Source organism: Dreissena polymorpha, chromosome 3, assembly GCF_020536995.1.
Source record: "Dreissena polymorpha isolate Duluth1 chromosome 3, UMN_Dpol_1.0, whole genome shotgun sequence".
NCBI classification, from domain to species: domain Eukaryota; kingdom Metazoa; phylum Mollusca; class Bivalvia; order Myida; family Dreissenidae; genus Dreissena; species Dreissena polymorpha.
The window spans coordinates 29,337,516-29,363,562 of record NC_068357.1 but is presented as its reverse complement, the minus strand read 5'-3'; the positions used below and the strand labels follow the sequence as shown (position 1 = coordinate 29,363,562).

General features: G+C 36.3%; 2 protein-coding genes and 1 long non-coding RNA gene across 5 annotated transcripts in view; 1 reads left to right on the top strand and 2 right to left on the bottom strand.

The window, feature by feature from the left end:
• Window positions 1-241: 241 nt before the first annotated feature.
• Window positions 242-26,047, bottom strand: part of LOC127873454 (arylsulfatase D-like) — a 34,589-nt gene continuing 8,783 nt past the window's right edge. The window contains exons 1-8 of one of the 3 annotated variants that reach the window (XM_052417332.1): window positions 10,139-10,289; window positions 9,033-9,307; window positions 8,675-8,797; window positions 5,216-5,369; window positions 4,483-4,829; window positions 2,445-2,624; window positions 1,903-2,187; window positions 242-1,465 (exon numbers count right to left, since the gene is read on the bottom strand). In XM_052417332.1, the coding sequence (XP_052273292.1) occupies window positions 1,110-1,465; window positions 1,903-2,187; window positions 2,445-2,624; window positions 4,483-4,829; window positions 5,216-5,369; window positions 8,675-8,797; window positions 9,033-9,285 (1,698 nt within the window). In that variant the 5' untranslated portion in view covers window positions 9,286-9,307; window positions 10,139-10,289 and the 3' untranslated portion in view covers window positions 242-1,109. Of the gene's footprint in view, window positions 1,466-1,902; window positions 2,188-2,444; window positions 2,625-4,482; window positions 4,830-5,215; window positions 5,370-8,674; window positions 8,798-9,032; window positions 9,308-10,138; window positions 10,290-26,047 lie in introns of those variants that run through there. The other 2 variants (XM_052417333.1, XM_052417334.1) reach the window with 2 other exon arrangements.
• On the top strand, window positions 242-26,047 carry LOC127873466 (uncharacterized). The gene is made up of 2 exons (XR_008046170.1): window positions 242-369; window positions 25,536-26,047. It is a non-coding gene; the product is annotated as an uncharacterized LOC127873466 (long non-coding RNA).
• Window positions 19,375-24,811, bottom strand: LOC127873460 (uncharacterized). Its single transcript, XM_052417343.1, has 3 exons — window positions 24,215-24,811; window positions 23,382-23,440; window positions 19,375-20,335 (listed from the first exon to the last, which is right to left on the bottom strand). Exons 1-3 carry the CDS (start codon window positions 24,357-24,359, stop codon window positions 19,817-19,819), a joined length of 723 nt encoding a protein of 240 aa, XP_052273303.1. The 5' UTR covers window positions 24,360-24,811; the 3' UTR covers window positions 19,375-19,816.

Below are 26,047 nucleotides of genomic sequence, written 5' to 3'. Positions count from 1 at the left end.
CCTAGGGGCTTATCTCCACTGGCGAGTAAATTAGCGCTAATAGTGCCTTGTGTATCAGGGGCAATAAAACAAATCTGCACATTTGTATTGCAGGGAAGTGTACTGTGGGCCCTTTCATGTGAGAAAATTTGCAGTAGGCCCATTATTAAAAAATCATAACTCGACAGCCAGCTGGGGGGGCCCGGGCCCCTGGGCCCAGTGCCTGGGTACGGGCCTGGTTAGAACACTAAAACTGAAACGCTTTCTTTGGAAATAAGTGTTTATTTAATCGTAAAAATTAATTCGCACAATGAACATTATTTATAAAATATATAGAAACAGAACGAACATTTAATTTCTATAGTGTCATATTGAACATTTATATATAAGGTAATACACGTAAGCGCCCAGCGTACGACTCGAACCCACGGCCCCGAGATTAAGAGTCTCGTGCTCTACCGACTGCGGGGCTGCATATTTAATGATTTTTAAATCAGTATTGTCCCCAACCCTGCCAAATTCACTTTAATAGTCAGCACAGTTCGATATGTTATTGATTTTAATCCAGTTCTAATCGTAGAACAGAACTATTTTCACTCGTGCCTGATGATAACTCGTGAATGCCAATCGATAATCAACCGAAATAATAAAATATCGTCTTAATCTATACATAACTTGCTCAAACAGGATCTGCACAATGAGGCGTCCTGTAGTACTGCCACTGAACAAGACGACTATCTATTAAGCCTTATAGTAAAGTTAGGAGATCGTAACCATATAACAACACGGCAAAGTCATACACCGGGAGGTGACATTCAAGCCCATGAAAGGAGTTTGAAGTCATAACAGTGATCGCATTGCGTGTCCGTCATTCAACCCCATTCGTGTGCGAATGTATCTGATGAACTGGTCAAAATGTGTTCATGACTTTCGTCTGTTCTACTCAATTAGCTAAGAGTATTGGCACGCACTCCGTGTCCTCTTACAACACATCCTCAAGCACGGAAGGACATCATCAACTACACTTCTATTTATTTTGTAGCAATCAACGAAACGGTATGTTATAATATCATAATGAAACAATTTATCATAGTACAGCAAATACACATATTTATTTAAATATGCCGACTTTATGACTTCGCGTTTTCAAATTTCTTATCCACACAGTCACAGTTGAATGGAAATATTCCGTTACAGCACGGCTGCCACGTGACGCGAGGAACCAGGCGGTCCCACCGGAACTGGCTCTCCACGGGGTCAAGAGAGGTCACGTGCTCTCGGATCGCGCTCTCTACAGCGGCCGATATCTCCCGATACATTTTTGATTCTGGTTCGATTGGCGTTGTTTCGCCAGGATCTGATGTCATATCGTAAACATCTGGAGTGGCTAATGGGACCGCGTTGTTGCAGCTGCACATAAATCTGCACGTGGTCCTTCCCGGAAGTAGAGACGGGGTGTGCGTGACATACTTCCACGTGGTGTGACCTAAGAACAGATTTAATTAAAACTTAATTATTAACAGTTTTTATGAACAGGTAAAGAGCGACCTATCACAGGTGCAATATGGATGCAATAGGATACACAAGCTGTGTTTTTGCGTTAATATTGATTACCATTTTAAATAGAATAACCTTGAGGAATCTAGATGTTTTGATGAACGTTTCGAACATGCCATAATACTAATAACATAAAGTTTCATGTCACAAAGAATTACTGACCACAAAACAACTGATACGCCGGTGTAATTTGACCACAGTAACCACCAATCACAATGTTTTTATCGGCCAATGTCATAGTTTGACATCAATAGCCAATCATAAATAACCATGTTCATAATAAGAGCACACTAACCAGTAACCAGAGCTAAATGACCACAACATATTTAGACTGCGAGTAGCACACAGCGCACATCATGGACTCACCAGTTCGAGGCCTGTATCTTACAGCGTGCAGTTTATCTCCGCAGTAATGAAACAAGAACTCGTGTGGCGATATAGCAACTTTCTCTTTCAACAGTGGCAAGATTCCTCTCCCATCGTACTTCCTGTCAACAGGAAGCGGCACTCCGACGGCGTCGGCTATTATCGGAATGATGTCCATCTGGCTGGTCGGCTCGTCGGTTACGGCCCCGGTACGCAGAACTCCAGGCCACTTCATCAATCCCGGCACCCGGATGCCACCGTCAGGGGCACCGTGACCTTTGCCGCCTGTAGATGTGAGGCAATTCATAACTGATACTTAAATGCCAGTCCTAATTTTTTATGGGTGATCTTATAGTTGTATTGTAAAAAGTGTTTATAATAATTCCGATCTCTAGACAAAGTAGGAACCATTCTCATAGAAATACACGTAGGGGCTAGAATCAGTTCAAAATTAATCTTACGTTTCTAATTATACGGCGTAGTTGGTGCGTTACCAATCATCTGAATAACATATGCCGGCCATTAACAATAAGTAACCTTACCCTTTAAGCGCCCATTGTATCCTCCGTCTGCGCCGATCTCGAGGTTGCCCCCGTTATCGGAAGTGAAGTAGACGAGAGTGTTTTCCTCGACACCGGCATCCCGGAGTCCCCGAAGCATCTCCCCCACCGACCAGTCCAGCTCCTGCAAGCCGTCACCATAGCGACCGAGACAGCTCTTACCTTAACAAGGAAATACACGTGTATGGTACGTTAATGTTAGATTGAGTTACATTATTGAAAAATGGATAAATGTCTTTCTTGCAAAATGTAACTGTAGCATTTTTTTTATATTTATGAAAAAAGCACAATGCGACTTAATTTACTTCTCAAGCTAACCAAGTTATAATTTAAAACGTTTCATAACACGTATATATATTATGTTTGTTTGTATACTAAACATACAGACCTTTCGCGACATAACTTATACATGTATATCGTTAAATAAAAACCATACATGAGAACATATAACTACAACAGGACAGAAGGGCCAATCGGTATACGCCTCCCAACCATCCTGAAAAGCCGATGGTAGGAATACAAATATTGATCCTTCAGCTAAATGATTTTATAGGATGAAACTATGCGTGTTGGTGTAATTCTTTTCATGAAAGGGCAGAGTTTATCCGACACCAACCAGTGCATTCTTAACACAAACTACTTTTTCCACAGTAAATTTGAGAAAGAACGTTCTTTATTATATCAATACTCGATCATCATGATTGATGTAATACACTAATTTACGTATTAAAGTTGAATACTAGTATATACATTTAATGTACGCATTTCATATCAGTGTATAGCGTAAGAATAATGGCCGTTATAAATCAATCCAATACAGCGTTTCTTTTTATTTTCCAACTGAATGCACGGGGACCGTCAAATAAAATTCAATTATGCAAGTGTCTCGGCATTTCGAAACGCATTTGCAGTACAATTAGAAGTGTTCGTGTGCTTTTGGATGGAGTAAAACCATGAATTGCAAATACAAGTGTTTAAATATATGCATTGCTCGAATGAAACCGGCGTGATTGTATTTATATTTCATGAAAATGTAGAATGTACTCGAATAAAGCAAGGCTTAAAATTAAGTGTTTTTTTAATACTAGTAAGTGACTGTTTGAGAACTGTCTAATAGACTTAACAAGAGTATTTAATCTTATAATGTTGGTGAGTTTTGGTTTATTTTTCGACTTTCATTTCTTTGATAAATTGATTATATCCTTCTGGACTTCTTACACGAAACTGTTTTATATAAGTAAAGTAGAATGGCGATGAACACGTGTTTTATTTATTTCGTATGGAAATGATCAAAACTTTACTAGATATATACGGTAATTTAAATGCATTTTTTTTATTAGGACATCAATATAGAGTAGAGGCTCGACTTTTTATGCAAGTGAGTAAAAATGTGTCAAACGAGCTAACTTATTTATGTTGAAGAACTTTTGTGAACAAACTAAAATTGATATTATTGGCGATAATGAATGCTGCATTATGCTTGACGCAGGGAAGCACACTTTAAAATGGCAGGCATTTTGTGTTTGATCGTTTGCTTTGGTGAAAAGAAAATTTTAGTAAAACCAAAACCTTTTGTTTTCTTCTTGAATGAGTAACACTTAAATGCTGTATACATTTGAATCGTTGCATATTTCTTTATTCTGCCTCGTAACGCTGTTTTTTTCAATAGTTGAGGACTTAACCGTAGGCGTACCCGGAAAAAATAATTTTGATGCTATAACGAAAGGGTAAATTCATTTAATTTAATCTGTTTTTGCTATTGTTTAAAAAAATTAAACGTTAATAATTTGATTGTCTCACCTACATTAATTTTAAATAAAACATATACATGTAGTAAGATATAGAATACATTGTATTAGGTAAATGTTTTTGTGTACATGTGATTTATTTTGTCCATTTTATCCGATGAGCTGATGAAAGATTTACAAGGAGAGGTTTGCCTCGCCATGTAAGCCTTTCTCTTTTAAAAACGAGCTATAATAGTCTATATTTACAATATGATAACACTAAATTAACATACCATGAAATTCTATGCTTGTCTTTATTGCCACGTGCATATGAACCCAGGACATCACCAGAAGGAATGGCAGGTCGTTGTCGGTAGCGTTCCGCATAAACTCGAGTCCCTCGTTCACAAGACGCTGACTCAAACCCGCCAATCTGATTGGCTGTTCAACAAGCAGGTGGTTTCGAAATAAGAAGCTCGTGAAGAGCTCCATGTTGTCGAAAAGGAAATAGATGGCGTACACGGGCAGCGTCCAGAACATGAACGCTAGTAGAAACGTCACCGGACCAACGTAACGAAACTTCAGCAGACACACTAGAGCGGTGACGGTGACGGCCCAGATGGAGAAAAGCTCACCGTACCTGCGGCGTATGATCAGAGAATAAATACACACAGCTTCATTAATAATACAATGTCATAAGTTCTTTCTGAAAAGTTTCATTTTAAGTATGTTATGGAATGTCACCAATCTTAATTTTTCCGGAAAATGTAAAATGGTATTCGAAAGAAGATTTATTAGAATATTTCCCTTGAAAGAACACACATTATGCTGCTATTCACAAAACTCCTCATGAAAATCTTGGAATATATAAATCGACTTTAAACTCGTTTCGTAATTTATAAAAGAGAAATGATTCACAGAATGTTTAAAGTAGTTTTGTGGGTGCGGGATAATTTAAAATATTTAATAAGTAAAACGTGAAGACTTGAATGCAAAAATGGTTCAATGGGAGCTGCATATTACTACCAGTATGGACGAGCATGTGTGACGACCTTGAACTCGTGTCCATAGTCGACCAAGTTGGTACCTATGAGTCCGTAGAAGTGGTCGAACCCCTGGTTGAGCGGGTGGTGGGCGTGGTCGCCCAGGCGGTCTCTATGGAGACCAAGATGCCACTTGCCTGACAACCGACATGGGATTTATACTACAGTTACCGAGAATGTAGCCCCCCCCCCCCCCGAAAAAAAACAAACAAGAAACAAAAAAAAAACAAACAAACACACACACAAAAACAACAACAAAACAAGGGACAAAATTGTCACAAAACCAGGTTTTCAGTAGAAAAAAGTCTGATAAAGGGAAACAATTCAAAATGTGTATTGTTAAACCTCTTGTGTAAAATTGACCTTGATTTCAATTAGAAAACAAGGGCTGTTTGTAAAACATGCATGCCCCCCCCATATGGGCTGTCAGTTGTAGTGGAACCCATTGTGTGAATACGTTTTTTGTCAATGTGACCTTGACCTTTGACCTAGTGACCTGAAAATCAATAGGGGTCATCTGTCAGTCATGACCAATGTTCCTATATAGTTTCATGATCCTAGGAGTAAGCATTCTTGAGTTATCATCTGGAAACCATTTTACTGTTTCGAGTCACTGTGACCTTGACCTTTGACCTAGTGACCTGAAAATCAATAGGAGTCATCTGCCAGTCAAGATCAATGTACCTATTAAGTTTCATGATCCTAGGCGTAAGCATTTTTGAGTAATCATTCGGAAACCATTTTACTATTTCAAGTAACTGTGACCTTGACCTTTGACCTAGTGACCTGAAAATCAATAGGGGTAATCTGCCAGTCATGATCAATGTACCTATGACGTTTCATGATCCTAGGCCTAAGCGTTCTTGAGTTATCATTCGGAAACCATTTTACTATTTCAAGTAACTGTGACCTTGACCTTTGACCTAGTGACCTGAAAATCAACAGGGGTCATCTGCCAGTCATGATCAATGTACTGATGAAGTTTCATGATCCTAGGCCTAAGCGTTCTTGAGTTATCATTCGGAAACCAGCTGGTGGACGGACCGACCGACATGTGCAAAACAATATACCCCCTCTTCTTTGAAGGGGGGCATAAAAAAGTCTGATAAAGAGAGACAACTCAAAATCAAAATATGCATTGTTACTGATTGTTCATAATCATAGTTACATTTTCAAAATCAATCTATTTTTAGTTGTAGAGACCTTGACCTTGGAGATATTGACGTAATTCTTTCGTACGACACACCGTCAAATAATGGTGAACAAATGTGCCAAATGATTTTAAAATCTTACAATGCATGACATAGTTATGGCACAGACAAGCACATTTATGGCCATTTTTGACTTTCAAACTCAAATTGTGACCTTGACCTTGGAGATGTCGACATGATTCTTTCGCGCGACACAACGTCTAATAATGGTGAACAAATGTGCCAAAGGATTTTAAAATCTGACAATGAACGACAGAGTTATGGCCCGCTCAAGCTTGTTCCGCCCGCCAGCCCGCCCGCCCGCCGACATTCGCCAATCTAATAACCAGTTTTTTTCTTCGAAAAACATGGTAAACAACAACATAAATAAATAAAAATCATCAACAACAAAAAAAACAATAACAAAACACTAACATATGTTGTTATGCAATTAAACACTGCGTAAGTATATGTACAAAAAGATCACCGAGACGGAAAACTAACACAAGAGCACCGCATAACGGGTGCCACGCTCGGCTGCGGGTGCAGTTTTGAATAAATAAAAGCTTGTCAGAATTACTTTTTTTAGAGGTCAAAATGACCTTGACCTTTGACCTAGTGACCCAAAAATGGGTGTGACATGTAGAACACATCAAGGTGCAGCTTCATATGAAGTTTCAAAATTGTAGGTTGAAGCACTTTGATTTTAGAGCCAATGTTCAAAACCTTAACAAAATGTAAAGGTTTTAGCATTGCGGACGACACGACGGCGGACATGGACCCGACGAGCTGGCTATGACAATACCCAGGGCTCGAAATTAGAAGGGGACAAACACATTTCTTGTTTCAATAATTGAAAACCCATTACAAAATATCCCAAACTGACACTTTAACTTTTTTTTTGAGTGAACACGACACACTTATATTTGAAAACAATATCCATACGATCCAAGGAACTGATATCTTTGTATGATTGCAGAAATAAAATGTGTATGTTTAGTACTTTTTATTTTGATTTAATAGTACTAAACTGATGTCCAAACATTCTTTTTTTATGTTTCCAGCAAAATTTGCGAGAATGTGGTTGATTTTGCGAGTTGGTATTAAAGCTGCTCGCAATGTTTTGCAAGTAGAAAAAAAGTTAAATTCGAGCCCTGCATTACCTCGGGCGTTCTCCGAAAACAGCCGAGCTAATAACCATAAATATATCCACATTGCCCATGATTTAAAGGAAAAGGCTTGCTAAATATTACTACAATAGTATAGATGTCTACCAATTAATTGAAAAGCAAACAAGAAATGTGTCCACAGGACACGGATGCCCCCAACTGTAACTTTGTCAATACATAAAAGTATAACTGTGTAAACGCTTGGTAGAAGTTATTAGGTTTTTTTCAAATCCTAAACGCAGATTTCGAACCTAAACGCGGACCTAAGTTCAAGGTCAAGGTCACAGGGGTTTGTGTGCGTATGGAAAGGCCTTGTCCATATACACATGCATGCCAAATATGAAATTGCTATCTGAAGCGACATAGAAGTTATGAGCATTTTTCAAAATCTAAACGCAAAGTGTGACGGACAGACGGACGGATAGACGAACGGACAGTCCGATCACTATATGCCCTCCTTCGGGGGCATAACAATGTCTTAGAATATCAAAATATATCAGAAAGCCACATAAACTAGAGAGCGAACAACATGCTTAATCCTTGAAATGCACTAAGTGACCCCGTGACCTAGTTTTTGACCCGACATGACCCATATTCGAACTTGACTTAGATATTGTCTTAATACAACTTCTTACCAAGTTTAGTAAAGATCAGATGAAAACTACTTCAATTAAGAGAGCGGACACCATGCTAAATCATTGAAATGCACTTAGTGATACAGTGACCTAGTTTTTGACCCGGCATGACCCATATTCGAACTTGACCTAGATATTGTCTTGATACAACTTCTGACCAAGTTTAGTAAAGATCAGATGAAAACTACTTCAATTAGAGAGCGGACACCATGCTTAATCCTTGAAATGCACTAAGTGACCCCGTGACCTAGTTTTTGACCCGGCATGACCCATATTTGAACTTGACCTAGATATTGTCTGGATACAACTTCTGACCAAGTTTGGTAAGGATCGGATGAAAACTATGTGAATTAGAGAGCGGACACGAAGTGTGACCGACCGACGGACAGTGCGAAAACTATATACCCCCTTTTCTTCGAAACGGGGGCATAAAAATACATGTACGCACCGATCAGTGCGTTCCTATATCCGGCCTGCCTCGTTATCTCTGCGATCGTCACCTCGGACTCGGGCAAACCGGAAGTGGAATACGGCCACAGGTTCACGCGCATAATCCCTTTAGGGGCCATGCCTGTAAAGAAACTAACATATCTTAAACTATCAAAATGTTTTTATATGATTTCAAGTAAATTTATATTTTCAACTTTTTATAATTATATTTCATATAATTGGATTTTAACGCACACACATTTGTTATATTAAGTACGGAGTTAAACTGCGACGGAAAACCCAACCACAATTATAATTAAGGCGGGGCAATATGTAAGTCTTTAATGCGTTAAATGGACATCATAAAGTATATTTACCTGTCCGCACTGGGTATCTTCCGGTCAGCAGAGCGGAGCGACTGGGCGTGCACACGCTAGCGGCCGTCAGATGCTGGGTCATCTTGACCCCGTCCCGCGCTATGCTGTCAATGTTAGGCGTGCGCACACTGGTGTTGCCATAACAACCGAGGTCGCTGTAGCCCATGTCGTCTGCTAGCAGGATGAGGATATTCGGCATTCGCGCATGCACACTGCTTGCCAATAAAGCAAGAATCGCGACCGTCAGATACATCGCCGCACTATGGACTAAACACCTGAACGAAAAAATATACAGGCGTCTATAAACGATGGTTGATACAATGTATTATGGAATGCGATACTATTCTTCTGGAATACCCAAAATAAGCGCCTTATACTTGTCTGTGTTTTTACCTTTAACATGTATTTTCATATTGCATTATGTGCACTTATATAGATCTATATATAGTCGAACTATCCTTTTTTTAAGAAGACGTTTTGACGGAAGAATTTTTATTGATTTAGTTTGTGTATGCATTATAATAAACAACATGTAATTAAATAAATAAAATAAAACAAGAGATGTGTTTGTCAGAAACACAATGCCCCCCTAATGCGCCGCTTTGATTTTTTTACCTTTACCTTGAAGGATTAACCTTGACCTTGAGATTTCACCACTCAAAATGTGCAGCTTCATGAGATACACATGCATTCCAAATATCAAGTTGCTATGTTTACTATTGCAAAAGTAAGGAAGAAGGTTAAAGTTTTGGTTAAAGTTTTGGTACAAACACACACACTCGCACACACACACACACGCGCATCCCCCCCCACACCCAGACACATACAATGACAGACAGGCAAAAAACAATTTACCCCCGATCTTTCGATCCGGGGGCATAAAAACATTGCCATCGAGCGCCTGTGAGCGAAAGATAAAAACAACAACTAATTGACATGTAACACACGTATTGAAAAAATTAAGTCATTTGCCCAAATCAGGCTATCACAAACTATATGCTGAATTGATTTAAGCCAGTTAGCTCATATGTGTTCCATTAATATTTCGGCCATAAATTTAACCATTGACTGGCAAAACAAAGCTTAGATTTAATGTCTACTCTTACCTTGTTCACTTGTGTATATTCTGCATAATCATTACATGTCCGTATCTGCGTCTCTGATAGAGAACAAGCTGAATTCGCAATCACGTGTTGAATCAAATGCAATGTACATGTATAGTGTTTTGTGTTTACATCGAAAGGTTGATAAATAGAATATGTATATTTTGAAGCAGGGGAGACAACATTTGTATTAATTGGTATCAATCTCCACGTAGAGTTGTCGTTCATTGCTCTCACATACAATCGTATTGATCAAGCTATGCTGGTTCCAGTCAAATCTCTGCGCGGAGGTTGCGTTGCTACGGCGTACACATACCTCCCTTAACGAAAACTAAATTTCAAGAATTAAATTACTGTTTAAATTGCAGAGATAACCCGCATAATGAAACTTGTATTTGAAAGCTACTACTTTTTTCCATTTAATCATTCAGTTTTATGAAAATGTATGTACAATTCATAAACTCAGTAAAAAAGTACAATAATATAAGAAAGAAATAAACCCTTATGACACAATATTATTCTGTAAAATGAAAATAATGGCAACGTTGTAATTAATGTTATTTTTCCACTGATAATTGACAGTTTTGACATCTTTCAATAAGTAATAGTTGATGACATGTTTATTTTTCATTGTTTAGTTTGGCTAAAAACGGTATTATGCTAATTAATAACACAAAGTCTATTTTTCCAAAAAGGTTTCTCGAAAAATATAATTCTCTATTATTTTCATTTCTATCTTTTCATGGATGTATTTTTTTTCAATGAATTAGTTCACCGATTATCGTGTGTTTTTTGGTTAATGTCATGACATGAACAATTATAATTATTTTTAAATAATTATCTAAACAAGAAAAAATAAAATACAACAAAGAGAAATAAGTATGCCCATCGGTTCAAACCCACAACCTCAACAAGCAAAAGCTTAAGCGTTACAACTGCACCACACTGGCTTTTCAATTACAACGGTCGTTTCGACTCGTTTAAACGCATGTGGTTTATATACGTTTTTCCCTTAAGTATTGAGGGAACATGTTATAAACGCATTATGCTTTTTAGATTGCCAACACTACGTTATATTGAATACAAAAAAAACAACAGCAAATGACTTCTCAATACAAATAACACACGTTTTGTATTGTGATAATTACAGTAATAAATAAATCTCTTCCAGATGTGCATTCACTGCAAATGATGCATTACACGAAATTTAATGAAACCGAAAATAAGCCTTACTAATATATTTGAAGTAACTGACTTATAATGGAGGCGCTTTGAATTTTATTAGTATTTGTTTCTGTCACATACTATCCACAGTCTTAGCATTAAGATTTGCACTCAAAGATGCACAGGTAGTAACACTTACAGATGTACCACCAACTCTGCATGATTAAAGACCATATTTGTAAACAACTATAAGAAATTGTTTTTTTTATAAGATTATCATTACTTGTTAAATAACAGGCGTGCCCAAATTTATTTAAAAGAAATGCATTTATTTACTAAAAATAACTGGTCTCAAATATATTCAGGATACGAGATAAAATACATAGACAAGTCTCCATTTGGTAATTATATCAATAAAGAAGTTCATTGTCTTAAAATATCGTGCGTGTGTATTTGTTTAATTTAATATTTAAATGTATATTCTATATAATAAGAAAATATCATAAACGAAAGGTCGAGTTCTGAAACAAAAGTTTCAGACTGTTAAATTTTATAATTTAGATATATAATTCACTGATGTAATTTAGAACTTAACACTCGTTTGGGCGGTAGTCTACTTCAATATCGTGATTACAAAACAGTTGTGCATGTTCTCTTAAATTATAAATTAAGCGCATGTTTTACCGAATCAAATTTAAATTTCTTCTCTTTATACGAATGGACATATTATGACAACTTAAATATGCAAATTAAAAATGCAATGAACATTATTTATAACATCACATGTGATTTAAATTTAAAATTTATCATGCGATATGTACATTAATATTTGCCATGTTTTCTGTCTTTGTAGTTAAATGAAATGACATTAGACAACACGCTTTACGCACATCAATTAAGAGCGGGTTTCCCCACAACGTGGCACATAGTTAAGGATGGATGCCCTTACCTTCAGTCGTCAGAGGCTAGAAATTTTGATTTTCTGTTGTTGATTCGTATAGTTTTAACATATATTACAAGTTGCGAACCTTCACTCGTTTTTCTATTTATTGTATAACCAAAACTGAACATTTTCCATGTTCTAAAATATCCATTTATTCACACACCATACCCTGTTTCACATGTAATATAATCATTACGAATATTTTTATATTACACACGTGTAATACACTTTTTAAGAGTTTTCATTGGCTTAGTTTTCGTTCGATTGACCAATCGTATTTTGTTATTTTGCTGAAATGTCGTTGCAACTTCAAATGACGTCACGAAATGTAAACAACATTCGGGATTTATCATTATGTAAGCGTAAATATTTATTTAATTTGCTCATTTAAAAGCATGTGATAAAAAAGATCTGACACTCGTTGTCATTTCATACCATATTTTATTAAACTCGTCCAGGATATTCGTGAGTAAGCTCGCCAAAGGCTCGCTTACTAACAAAATTCCTGAACTCGTTTAACAAAATATGGTATGATATGACATCTCGTGACAGATCATATATATAGATATATATATATATATATATATATATATATATACATCGTTTGACGATTTAAAAACCTGAAAACTATAAAGCGTTGAAACGCGAAATTATTGAATAATTTGGAAAGCTCTGTTGTTGTCGTTATATTTTGTGGATAACTTATATAAAGTATAAAATACATTACTCATTGTATGAGCATGGATGGCCGAGTGGTCTAAGCGTTAGACTTTTACTCTATGACCCCAGGGGTCAGTGGTTCGAGCACAGTTGAGGGTTACTTTTTTATTTTATTTTTAAATTTTATTCTTTTTTTTTTTACTGGAGCTTTTTAGATCCAATGTTTACATTTATCAACATAAAGCATTGAATGACAAATTTCAAAACATTCTTAAATCTGTGAAAAGGCCCCTTTAAGGCGCGCGTTTATTTTGTGAATAAAATTAGGCTTAGTGTGAGGTTCAGCTTGACTCGAAACTGGTTTAAACCCCACATAACTTGTATTGACCGTTCCAGAGAGTTATCTCAGATTTAAACATTGTATGTTTATAGTGGTCTGTTATAAAAAGTATTGAATAATAGGATGAATTTTTCTCTAAATAAAATGTGTGGAGTTTTATTGTCTACTTTATTTAATGGGTCGGCTGCTTTCCAAAATTAATTTTCGGCTGAAATCATTATAATCAGCGCGGATCAAATAGGATTCTGAAAACCAATTTTGCAATCGATTTGTAAAACGTACGAATTCATAGGTTTAAATAGGATTATGAAAACCAATTTTGCAATCGATTTGTAAAACGTACGAAATCATAGGTTTCCTCTGGTAACAGAACAGGAACATAAGAGAACAGAGCAGATAATTTCATTTAAAATTTGTACATCGTCTTTAACGCATCAATACAATATCTAAGGGACAAAACCTAACGTTCATTGCAATAATATACATATCATATACATATCATTAACATATAGCCTTATGTGACATTGTGGTTAGAAAACCTCTACAAGCAAAAACCATGGTGGCCTCTATAAATATAGATAATGCAATGGTCTGGATGAATTTGTTCATCCATTACAAGACCGGTAAAAGGGTTTTGTATTATTAGCTCCACTGGCTAGAGGCCAGCGGGGCTTATGTCATGGTTCTGTGTCCGTCATGCGTGCGTGCGTTCGTCCGTGCGTTAACTTTTTCTTAAACATCTTTTTCTCCTAAAATACTGGTCCAATTCTGATGAAATTTCTCAGGAATGTTCCTGTGGTGAACCACTTTCAAATTTGTTCAAATTATGCTCCTGTGGTCAAATTAGACCATGCCCCGGTAGGTCAAAAAATTGAAAATTTGCTTATATAAGGCCTATTTTGTGAAAACTTTCAAAATCTTCTTGTCCATAACCATTGGGCCTATTTCTACCAAATTTGGTATGTAGTGACATCTTATAGACCTCTACCAAGTTTCTTCAAATTATTCCCCTGGGGTCAAATTTGACCCAGCCCTGGGGAGGGGGGTCAGAAAATTGAACATTTGCTTATATAAGGCCTATTTTGTGAAAACTTAAAAAAAAATCTCGTCCATAACCATTGAGCCTAGGGCTACAAAATTTGGTAGGTAGTGACATCTTATAGTCCTCTACCAAGTTTCTTCAAATTATGCTCCTGGGGTCAAATTTGAACCTGCCCAGGGGGTCAAAAATATGAAAATTTGCTTATATAAGGCCTATTTTGTGAAAACTTTAAAAATCTCCTCGTCCATAACCATTGAGCCTAGGGCTACCAAATGTGGTATGTAGTGACATCAAATAGTCCTCTACCAAGTTTCTTCAAATTATGCCCCTGGGGTCAAATTTGACCCTGCCCCGGGGGTCAAAAATTTGAAAATTTGCTTATATAAGGCCTATTTTGTGCAAACTTTAAAAATCTCCTTGTCCATAACCGTATGTCATAGGGCTTCCAAATTTGGTATGTTATCACATCTAATAGTCTTCTACCAAGTTTGGTCACAAAACTGAACATATGACGTTTACCAGGAGAGATTACTGCGGCCGTGTGGCTGTGACCAACAACAACAACAACAACTTATTGTAAACATGAGATAAAACCCTGTCATTTAGTGCCATTTAAGATCAGATGGTGACTGCTTACAAAGGATTAGAAGTAAGAAAAGGTGTTATGAATGTTTTTCTTATAAACTGAAAAAAGTCGGGTTTTATTTAAATATGTCGAAAGTGAACATATATCCGGATAAAAATATTTCGGATGACATTAATTTCATGTCTTTTTGTTTAAACCAGTTTAATAATATCTTATTGATTTTAAAAACACAACTTCCATAAACATAATTATTTCAAGAGAAGTCAATATATGATACTGCATGGTAAACTCAAACTTAGTATCCAAGAGAAGGTGTTGGAAATAATGAAGTGCAATGTTCTTGACTATCGTATATGCTGCTTTTTAATAACTTATGATTTATTGTTCCATTTGCGAATCGTTACTCATGAATTGTGGATATGATTGTCAATTGCTCAACGATCCATATATATTTCTGACCATTTTATAATTGTCTTAATATAAGTTATGAATTGATCTTATAAGTCAAATGTATTACTTAATTAAATACATTTATAAATATAAAGAAATAATCTTTAGATTATCATAATATTCTCAGGCCTGTTGGCCTAAGGGGTGTGTGGGTTGTTAATTATATTTTGAGATGATTCTTTACAAAGAAAGATGCTAATATTGTATTTGTTATAAATGTGTGAAAGGCTCTAAGAAGGAACCAGAGATTATTAACCCTTTACCAAACACTAACAGGATTTTACGGGTTTGTAGCTGACAACTTTATAAATAATTTTGATAAAAGGAGAAATTGCTCAAGATGAGAAATTTCTCCTTTTATCACAATTATTTCTACCCTATCTGATAATTTTCTTCATATTCCATTACAATTTAATTGTCGTCTACAACCTCTTTTAAATTGGGAAAGTCCAAAATGTGTCGTTTGGTAAAGGGTTAAGGCGTTTTGATTCATATGGGTCTTGTGAATCTGTTTCATATCAAATGCGTAGATTTGATCTTCAGCATCTAAAAATATGTGAAATAGAAAGAACGATAAAATATTTTGGAGAGATAAATGTACCTATGTTATAATCAAAGGACCTGTGCAACAATTCCCGGGCTTTTAAGTCTGTTTAGTTAACACGGTAGTAACTTTTTCCATATATAAAAATGCTCACCCTTCCAACTTTTAAGCGCCCAGTGGGACGAGGGATATAAAGACAAAGTCACATTCTTGAGTACATTTCAACCCATGCGCATTGCACGTTTTTTTCGCATAAAAACAGTGGAGCGATACAGGGACATCATGACCCTCTTGTCTTTTTATTATGCAAATGGAAACACTATTTATCTTGATATTATGCATAAACGAAAGCTATTACATTTTAAATCTCATAAGCTTTCTCCGGGTATTTCGCCAAGTTAAACACCCCCAAACTCTTGCGCGGGGTCCGAAATCCTCTATGTGTTATGGTGGTATTAGTAATAAATAACACTTCTACAATCGTATTAAGCGATGCAGGAATACATTTAAAAGACAGTGTATTCGCGTGTATCTTACACGAACAAGCGTTTTATAAATGGGATTCGGTAAGTTAAACAACACGCTTTTCGACGCCGAGCTGCTACCGAAATACCCAATGCTATAACTGCGGACTGCACATGCTAATCTGGGACGACACTTTACGCACATGCATTAAACCACATTTTCACAAAGCGCGGCTAATATATATATATATATATATATATATATATATATATATATATATATATATATATATATATATATATATATATATATATATATATATATATATATATATATATATATATATATATATATATATATATATATATATGCAATATCTGCATCTGCATTTGCATTTATGCAGTTTAAACGATGAGGATCGTGAGCAATAAATACAACACTATTATGGTGCGGAGCTGTAAATGCATTGGGAACAATTGTAAGAAAAAAATACATCATAACATCATATTTATCATAATTCCATCTGTAACTTTTTATTCTAGTATCAATGACTTTAATCACATAGAAATCATGCAACTTTCGAAGTATAACAAAGTTATTGTCAACAGCCGATAGTCGCTTATACCGACTGGTCCCAAATATAATCCGAAACTAGGTCTGCAATATACTAATTAAAAATTTTCCATGCAACCATCAAAACCGAAGATATACTTCCACCCAAACTTGGGTTATTCAGAGGTAACCTTTTTTAAATTGAGTTATAATACCGAGGATTTTGCCTCTGCTCAGATTAACTTCCAATTTTAAGCATTACATGCTTAAATTAGCTAAGTTTTATTAATATTAATAAAGGCAGCCGTCCGGGTATTAACGAACTATGAGCATCGCTATAATCTTATTTACCAAACCGCTTAGTAACGGGTTATATACTTTTTACAATAATATTATTACATATTATTAGAATGTATAAAAAGGGTGTGAAAAAGTATGCTGGTAACTCCTTAGCGAATGATGCATAATATATCTGCTCTATAGAAATAAATAGAATCGCAAATGGGTAAAATCATAGACGAATTATAGCCTTACGTTTGCTAATATGTAATTCAATTATTTCATACACAAATAAATACTAAATATACTTTAAGAAATAGCTCAGCTACATATTTCTAAGTGCGTTAGTATAACAATTGAGTTGCATTTAAAACGATACAGTAATTTTCATTTCCATGTTAATAAATACTGACATTAATGAAGACATCACTTAGGTTGATTCTGACAGAATACAACTTGAATTGCATTACTTACGAGATTTTAATGATAATCAATTAACGAGCTCATTCACAGCAGCTGATGATATGCTCGATAATATTCCCATAGGCAAGAGTATCTTTGTTACACTTATCACTACCATTAGATGTCAACTGATATATTTCAGTTATTTATGTACAAAGCAACATCACTGTTTGAACCATGATTCAACTTTGCAGATTTTGTTTTGAAAAGTTTCATAGGTAAATGTTTTTATACAAACGTACATAGCTGCAAACGCTTGATCTATGGCAACAAGGTTTTCTGTATATAACATACTTGCTATATTAAACTACGTATAAGGCGATCGTGTTCTAATCCATGACGAGTTATATAACCCGATATTTGTCTCTTAAATGTGTTCACACAGAAACTGGATAATCGTTTTAAATTTATAAAACAGCGTTCGGTTCTGCAAACACTTTTTTGTTCATTTAAACAGGCATGTATATCAAGAAACATCACGTCCTGCGACTGTAATATAACTGTTCGGCATACCAACTCTGTTTTCTTTTATAATTCGAAAAAGTAATGAGCTTGCCCTGTAACTTACATTTGTTAGCTGTGTGCCATTTCCATATTGATAAAATGATTCGTAAGAATTACGTGATCTGCTGAAAAGAGCCCGTAATTGTCTCCAAAAAACAAGCTCCTGTGATACTGGTAAGGAAAAAGTTGATGCAATAGCTTATGTAGAAAATTGGTCGCGTATTTTTCGTTACTTGTTACTTCAAAGCTGAGATCGTCCGTATGGTCCAATGTTGAGTGCAGGTACTGCGATTGCAAAAACTGTTTTACCCACATGGAGAAATACGGCAAGTTTAACGCAATAAAGGCAAATGCAATCGCTTAAAACAATTAATGTGAACTCTAATCTTATAGAATTTTGCTCTGTAACTAAATTGAACTGTTTTTTTTCTTTTTCGATGAAGAAGCTAATTAAAATGTTCAACGTCGATATAATAATGAATGGAACAAATGTTATAATAAGCGCATACAAGCTCTACAAAACAAACGCTTTAAGTTAAAACGATTTTTTACTTGTACGTGCGGGTTTGTTATTCAGTGTCCGAACCTCACTTGTTGCTGGCTTGTATATAGCGACGACACACGATAGAACAAACAGTTCGATCGACTGATATGAGACGCCGGCTAGTTAAGTTGGTGGAGCGCTCGACTTTAAATCTGAGGATCGCGGGTTCGATCCCCGTCCCGGCCATATAACTTGTGTAGTGGTCATGAAATGCTTTCAACATTTATTCTCCCTACACCTGATTTAAGTCTTACAGATATAAGTTACTGGCGTAAATATGTGCATTTTGTACTGGTAAACCACTTGCCCACGACAAGTTTGCGTTTGGGAACTGACCGCAGTGCAATGGACTGACAAACTGTTGAACATGGCCTGAAATCCAACTTAACATACATTATTCTCAGGCGCCAGCACTATAAATTAAGACCGCCATTAATATTTGAGTTTCGTCTGTATGTCGTGTACAATGTATTCCTTCTGGCATGAGTATACTGTATCGTAACTTGATTACACCATAAACAATAAGGCACAACTCAGACGCTGTATACTGTATCGTAACTTGATTACACCATAAACAATGTGGCACAACTCAGACACTGTATACTGTATCGTAACTTGATTACGCCATAAACAATATGGCACAACTCAGACGCTGTATACTGTATCGTAACTTGATTACACCATAAACAATAAGGCACAACTCAGACGCTGTATACTGTATCGTAACTTGATTACACCATAAACAATATGGCACAACTCAGACGCTGTGATGTATACATTGGGATTGAAAATGAAAATTGTATACAATTTCGACATGAGGTATTGAGCTTTGGGTGAAAATAGACTACATTGATATCTTTTGAGGATCGAATACGAAATATAATGGGTGATGACGTTTTCTCTTGAAGCAAAAACACATTATAGGATTGTAGAATTAACAATATTTCAAAAAATTATTTTTTAAGTGTTACACAAGTATACATATATTGTAAAAATTAGTGTGTCTATCATAAAACAAAATATCTTATTTAAATATATATAGTGAAATATCACAATAAATATGCGACATTATAAACAAAATTTAAATTGCCACTTTGCATGCATGCAAGTCACAAAATATTGCACCATACGGGTATTATCAGAATATTATATGTTCTTATTCTCAAAACAATCCGGCTTTGAAGTAAATATTTTTCTTTTGGACTGAGATTTCTTTCTAAATATAGATTTAATGCTTGAAATAAAGTTACGTGGCCTTTTACGCACAGGCGCAACCGCTACTTCCATAGCAACCGAGAACACTTCCGCTACACCGGTTCCCTCAAGAGCTGAGCATTCCATGTATCGGAGCGATCCATACTTTCGACTGAAATGTTTTGCTTTTTTCACAGACACGAAATTAACGTCTTTTGTATCGTTAACACTTTTATTCTCGTATGAAACAGACGTCGTCTGCGCTGACAATCTGCTCGATTCTAACGTAGAGTTTCTGCGATCGCGTTTCGTGCCTACGAGAATAAACGGTGTTCCCGGTCGGTACTGACGTATTTCCGGAATCCATTTTGTTTTAACGTTGTTGAAGGAATCTTCGTCTTCTACCGAAAAGCAGATGACGAAAATATCGGTGTCGTAGTACGAGAGGGTCCTCAATCGATCGTACGTCTCCTGAAAGTAGACAAACGTACGAACATTTTAGTTTCTAAATAAACACAGGGAGTTTCATATACTAATAGAATTATGAATAATCTAATTGATTACTTGTTTGTGCGACAATAACAACACGTGAGAAGATGCTTGATCGAAGTTGCGTATACATTTGTGTTGAGTTAGGTATTTTTATGTGCATTATGAAACGGTGGTCATACTACTATACAATACTACACTTCATTCACGTATAACAGAGCTGTGCTCTATGAAAAGGGGGTTTAATGCATGTACGTAAAGAGTCGTCCCAGTTTAGCGTGTGCAGTCCGCACAGGCTAATCAGAGGCGACACTTTAAGCATAAACCTGATTTTTGCTAAGAAGAGACTTTCTTTAAACACAGATTATCATAGAAACAGAAAGTGTCGTCCCTTGATAAGCCTGTGCGGACTGCACAGGCCAATCAGGGACGCCACTTTACGCACAGCACGGTCCAATTATGTTTTCTTATTTCTTGACTAATGTAATTTTTACAAAACATGATTTTGTTTTGTTCTGAGCAGCAGCTCATAGTTTACAAATTAAAATAATTGCTTGACACGTTTACGTTGACAGACCAATGTGTCGTAGAATATATTAATTGTATGACTGTAAGTAATTTACATACGTCAAACGACACCTTTCGGCGGATGCTGCAGACGACAGCCGGATAGTTATTCGAGATATGCGAGTATTGTTGACGTTTTTACATATTTTTGTTATTTGTAATGCGACATTTATGATTTATTGTGCGGTTTATAAAAGCGCTCGTTTGTGAAATGAATAAGCCACAAATCTTACGAATTGTGGGTGTAGCATCTAGAATTTCCTTACATTTATTTAATTACGCGTAGCATAACTATTATATTGTGACTACCGTACGTATACTATTTAAAAGCCATCATATTTTTCATCCCCACATAGGATAGGTCTCCGCTATGCATTAGTTACAATGACTGCACACCGTTTTGAATTCCACACTTTAATTCCCAAACCTCAGGAAATATTTAACCCATTTATGCCTAGCGTCTAGAAAAAAGACCTTGGCAAACAGCGTAGACCCAGATGAGACGCTTAAAGGAATTTCTGTAAGAAATATTCTAAATATAGAAATAAATATACTAGACATCCTAAATTTTGGAAATAAATACTAGACATCCTAAATTTTGGAAATAAATTGATCCAATTTAGAAGGATGGGAGAGTCCACTAGGCATAAATGGGTTAACATGTGTTTTACGTTATACAGTTGTCATAAAAGAATTTATTCAGTTTCAAAATAACACGAACAGATAGAACAACAAGACTCGCAATTACTCCTTTAACCACAGCAATGGAGACGAATATCATTACATTCTAGAATGCCGACCCTTTAACCACAGCAATGGAGACGAATATCATTACATTCTAGAATGCCGACCCTTTAACCACAGCAATGGAGACGAATATCATTACATTCTAGAATGCCGACCCTTTAACCACAGCAATGGAGACGAATATCATTACATTCTAGAATGCCGACCCTTTAACCACAGCAATGGAGACGAATATCATTACATTCTAGAATGCCGACCCTTTAACCACAGCAATGGAGACGAATATCATTACATTCTAGAATGCCGACCCTTTAACCACAGCAATGGAGACGAATATCATTACATTCTAGAATGCCGACCCTTTAACCACAGCAATGGAGACGAATATCATTACATTCTAGAATGCCGACCCTTTAACCACAGCAATGGAGACGAATATCATTACATTCTAGAATGCCGACCCTTTAACCACAGCAATGGAGACGAATATCATTACATTCTAGAATGCCGACCCTTTAACCACAGCAATGGAGACGAATATCATTACATTCTAGAATGCCGACCCTTTAACCACAGCAATGGAGACGAATATCATTACATTCTAGAATGCCGACCCTTTAACCACAGCAATGGAGACGAATATCATTACATTCTAGAATGCCGACCCTTTAACCACAGCAATGGAGACGACTATCATTACATTCTAGAATGCCGACCCTTTAACCACAGCAATGGAGACGAATATCATTACATTCTAGAATGCCGACCCTTTAACCACAGCAATGGAGACGAATATCATTACATTCTAGAATGCCGACCCTTTAACCACAGCAATGGAGACGAATATCATTACATTCTAGAATGCCGACCCTTTAACCACAGCAATGGAGACGAATATCATTACATTCTAGAATGCCGACCCTTTAACCACAGCAATGGAGACGAATATCATTACATTCTAGAATGCCGACCCTTTAACCACAGCAATGGAGACGAATATCATTACATTCTAGAATGCCGACCCTTTAACCACAGCAATGGAGACGAATATCATTACATTCTAGAATGCCGACCCTTTAACCACAGCAATGGAGACGAATATCATTACATTCTAGAATGCCGACCCTTTAACCACAGCAATGGAGACGAATATCATTACATTCTAGAATGCCGACCCTTTAACCACAGCAATGGAGACGAATATCATTACATTCTAGAATGCCGACCCTTTAACCACAGCAATGGAGACGAATATCATTACATTCTAGAATGCCGACCCTTTAACCACAGCAATGGAGACGAATATCATTACATTCTAGAATGCCGACCCTTTAACCACAGCAATGGAGACGAATATCATTACATTCTAGAATGCCGACCCTTTATTAACATAAGAACTCGATATTAAATAGTTAATACTATTTAAATCAAAATGTTTAAAAAACATTGTTGTTGTCTGTATGTGAAAATAGTATTTATTTTTACCATAAATTGTTGCGCCCATTAATAATAGATATTATCAAACAGTTTAAGTTGTATCACATTATAAATAATGGTCTTCGCGAAATATGTATAAAAGCTGCAGTATAAACAACGTTAACAACGTTAAATCCCATAATATATATTGCTGTCTGTCATACATTGCACTTGACAACCTAGCCATGTTCTTATTATTATGAACTTCGAATTTCCGAAATAAACTTGAACAACAAACCTGTCCGGCTGTGTCTATGATGCTCATGGTGTGTTGCATTTCGCCAACAGACACGTCCACTGGAAAGATATCATTATTTGTTATATAAATACCCCACACAGATTAAATTTACAACATTTACCACAAGTTACTGGTAGCGAACGAGTATGTTTTATTTGCGTACCGTAATGATAACTTGTTTAATCATATACAAAACTATAAACCATAAGTATTTTAATTAAGAACACCATTGAGAACGAAGTAATGCAAGTTAAATATTATTAGTAAAATAGTAAAAATGAGCACAATTATTGATCTTGGTCTTGCAGACGAAAACGAAGATTTGAAAGAAATTCTATATGTACCTCGGTCTGAGAAAATGGAGCTTAATACATTTGCGTAAAGTGTCGTTCTAGATCAGGGACGACACTTTCCGCTATAACTATAAAGAGACTTACTTAAAACGAAAAAATACAATCAAAGCGTAAAGTGTCGTCGCTGATTAGCCTTTACGAACAGCACAAGCTAATCTTGGACGACACTTTAAGCCCGGTTTTCCAATAGCGCGGCTCATATAAAATGAATCGCGTTCTGAGAAAACTGGGCATAATGCATGTACGTAAAGTGTCGTCCCAGATTAGCCTGTGCAGTCCGCTTATCAGGGACGACACTTTCCGCCTCCATTGGATTTTTGCTAAAAAGGGACTTCATTTAAACGAAAAATGTCATAAAAGCGGAAAGTGTCGTCCCTGATTAGCATGTGCGGATTGCACATGCTAATCTGGGACGACACTTTACGCACATGCATTATGCCCAGTTTTCTCAGAACACGACTCTAATATAGTTCCACCTACCTGTGTAACAGTCGAAGCACGTGGGGATGTAGTCCATCATGATGCCGCCCGTGGTGTAGCTCATCAGCATGCTCGTCTTGCCGACCGCGCCGTCGCCGACGATGACGCACTTCACCTCACCTCGCCGCTTCTCGTTCATGCGCATACTTGAGTTGTATGGTCCTTATTTATTTTTATTTTATTTATTGTTGAGATTTTAATAGTAAAACCTATTTCCGTTCTCGTTTGTCGACCATTTTGAAAAATTCAAAAGAAGTTTTTATTTTATTTCTCGAATAAAGCTTTGCCGCGACTCTTTACACTGGAATGAACGTTGACAGAGTCCGTAGATGAATTGTTTCTTAAACGGTGCAATCAACCTGAATCGCACAAATAGTTAAGATCGTCTGGTCCGTTTCTCAAATTGTAACTTGATTCAATAAACGTTGTTTCACATAATAAATTAATTTCCGTTGGGTGTTTTGTTAACAAGACATATACAACATAAAAATGTGAACAATTATCTGAGCAAATCTAAATCTATTGCGTCACGGTTTGCATCGGTAGCTACACGCAATCTAAACGCACGTCTGCTCGCACTGTTTGTGTTGCCCTGTGTGTGTGTTTCAGAGTTTATTTGTGTTGCCCTGCTTATGCCAACCTTTATATAGGGATGGTACAAGTGCGCGCTGTAGCGGTTTAAATACTTAACAATGCGTTAATGTATTTCCGTATAGAAGGACTTCCACTTCTAAATAACCTTCGTGACACGCATTTATTTCGCACACAACAAAAGTGTCCACTTAGTTTCAATCTTTTGTGCGCTTATACAATTCGAAGTATGTTATGTATTTCAATGACTTAATATAATGGAATTTGTTGGCTTATATAGTATTTCAGTATACCCGCGTTACGCTATAAATAGATTTAAACTGAAAATTAAAAATAGCGCAAACGTATAATCAATATATTGGTATTATCCGATTGCTAGTTTAAGTCACATGATATGCATACGGACTACATTTCTTTATTTAGAATGATGATTTTTAACGATATTATTAAATTTAATCGTACCTATTGATTGTTGAAATTGTCTTTACCGCTTTTAGCTGATTTACGTTACAAATTATTGACAGGCAGCTATAATTTTAAATGTAACACTTACATGTTTAATAATTTGAGCATAAATAATCGTTAGAACACTAAAACTGAAACACTTTCTTTGGAAATAAGTGTTTATTTAATCGTAAAAATTAATTCGCACAATGAACATTTATAAAATATATAGAAACAGAACGAACATTTAATTTCTATAGTGTCATATTGAACATTTATATAAAAGGTAATACACGTAAGCGCCCAGCGTACGGCTCGAACCCACGGCCCCGAGATTAAGAGTCTCGTGCTCTACCGACTGCGGGGCTGCATATTTAATAATTTTTAAATCAGTATTGTCCCCAACCCCGCCAAATTCACTTTAATAGTCAACACAGTTCGATATGTTATTGATTTTAATCCAGTTCTAATCATAGAACAGAACTATTTTCACTCGTGCCTGATGATAACTCGTGAATGCCAATCGATAATCAACCGAAATAATAAAATATCGTCTTAATCTATACCTAACTTGCTCAAACAGGATCTGCACAATGAGGCGTCCTGTAGTACTGCCACTGAACAAGACGACTATCTATTAAGCCTTATAGTAAAGTTAGGAGATCGTAACCATATAACAACACGGCAAAGTCATACACCGGGAGGTGACATTCAAGCCCATGAAAGGAGTTTGAGGTCATAACAGTGATCGCATTGCGTGTCCGTCATTCAACCCCATTCGTGTGCGAATGTATCTGA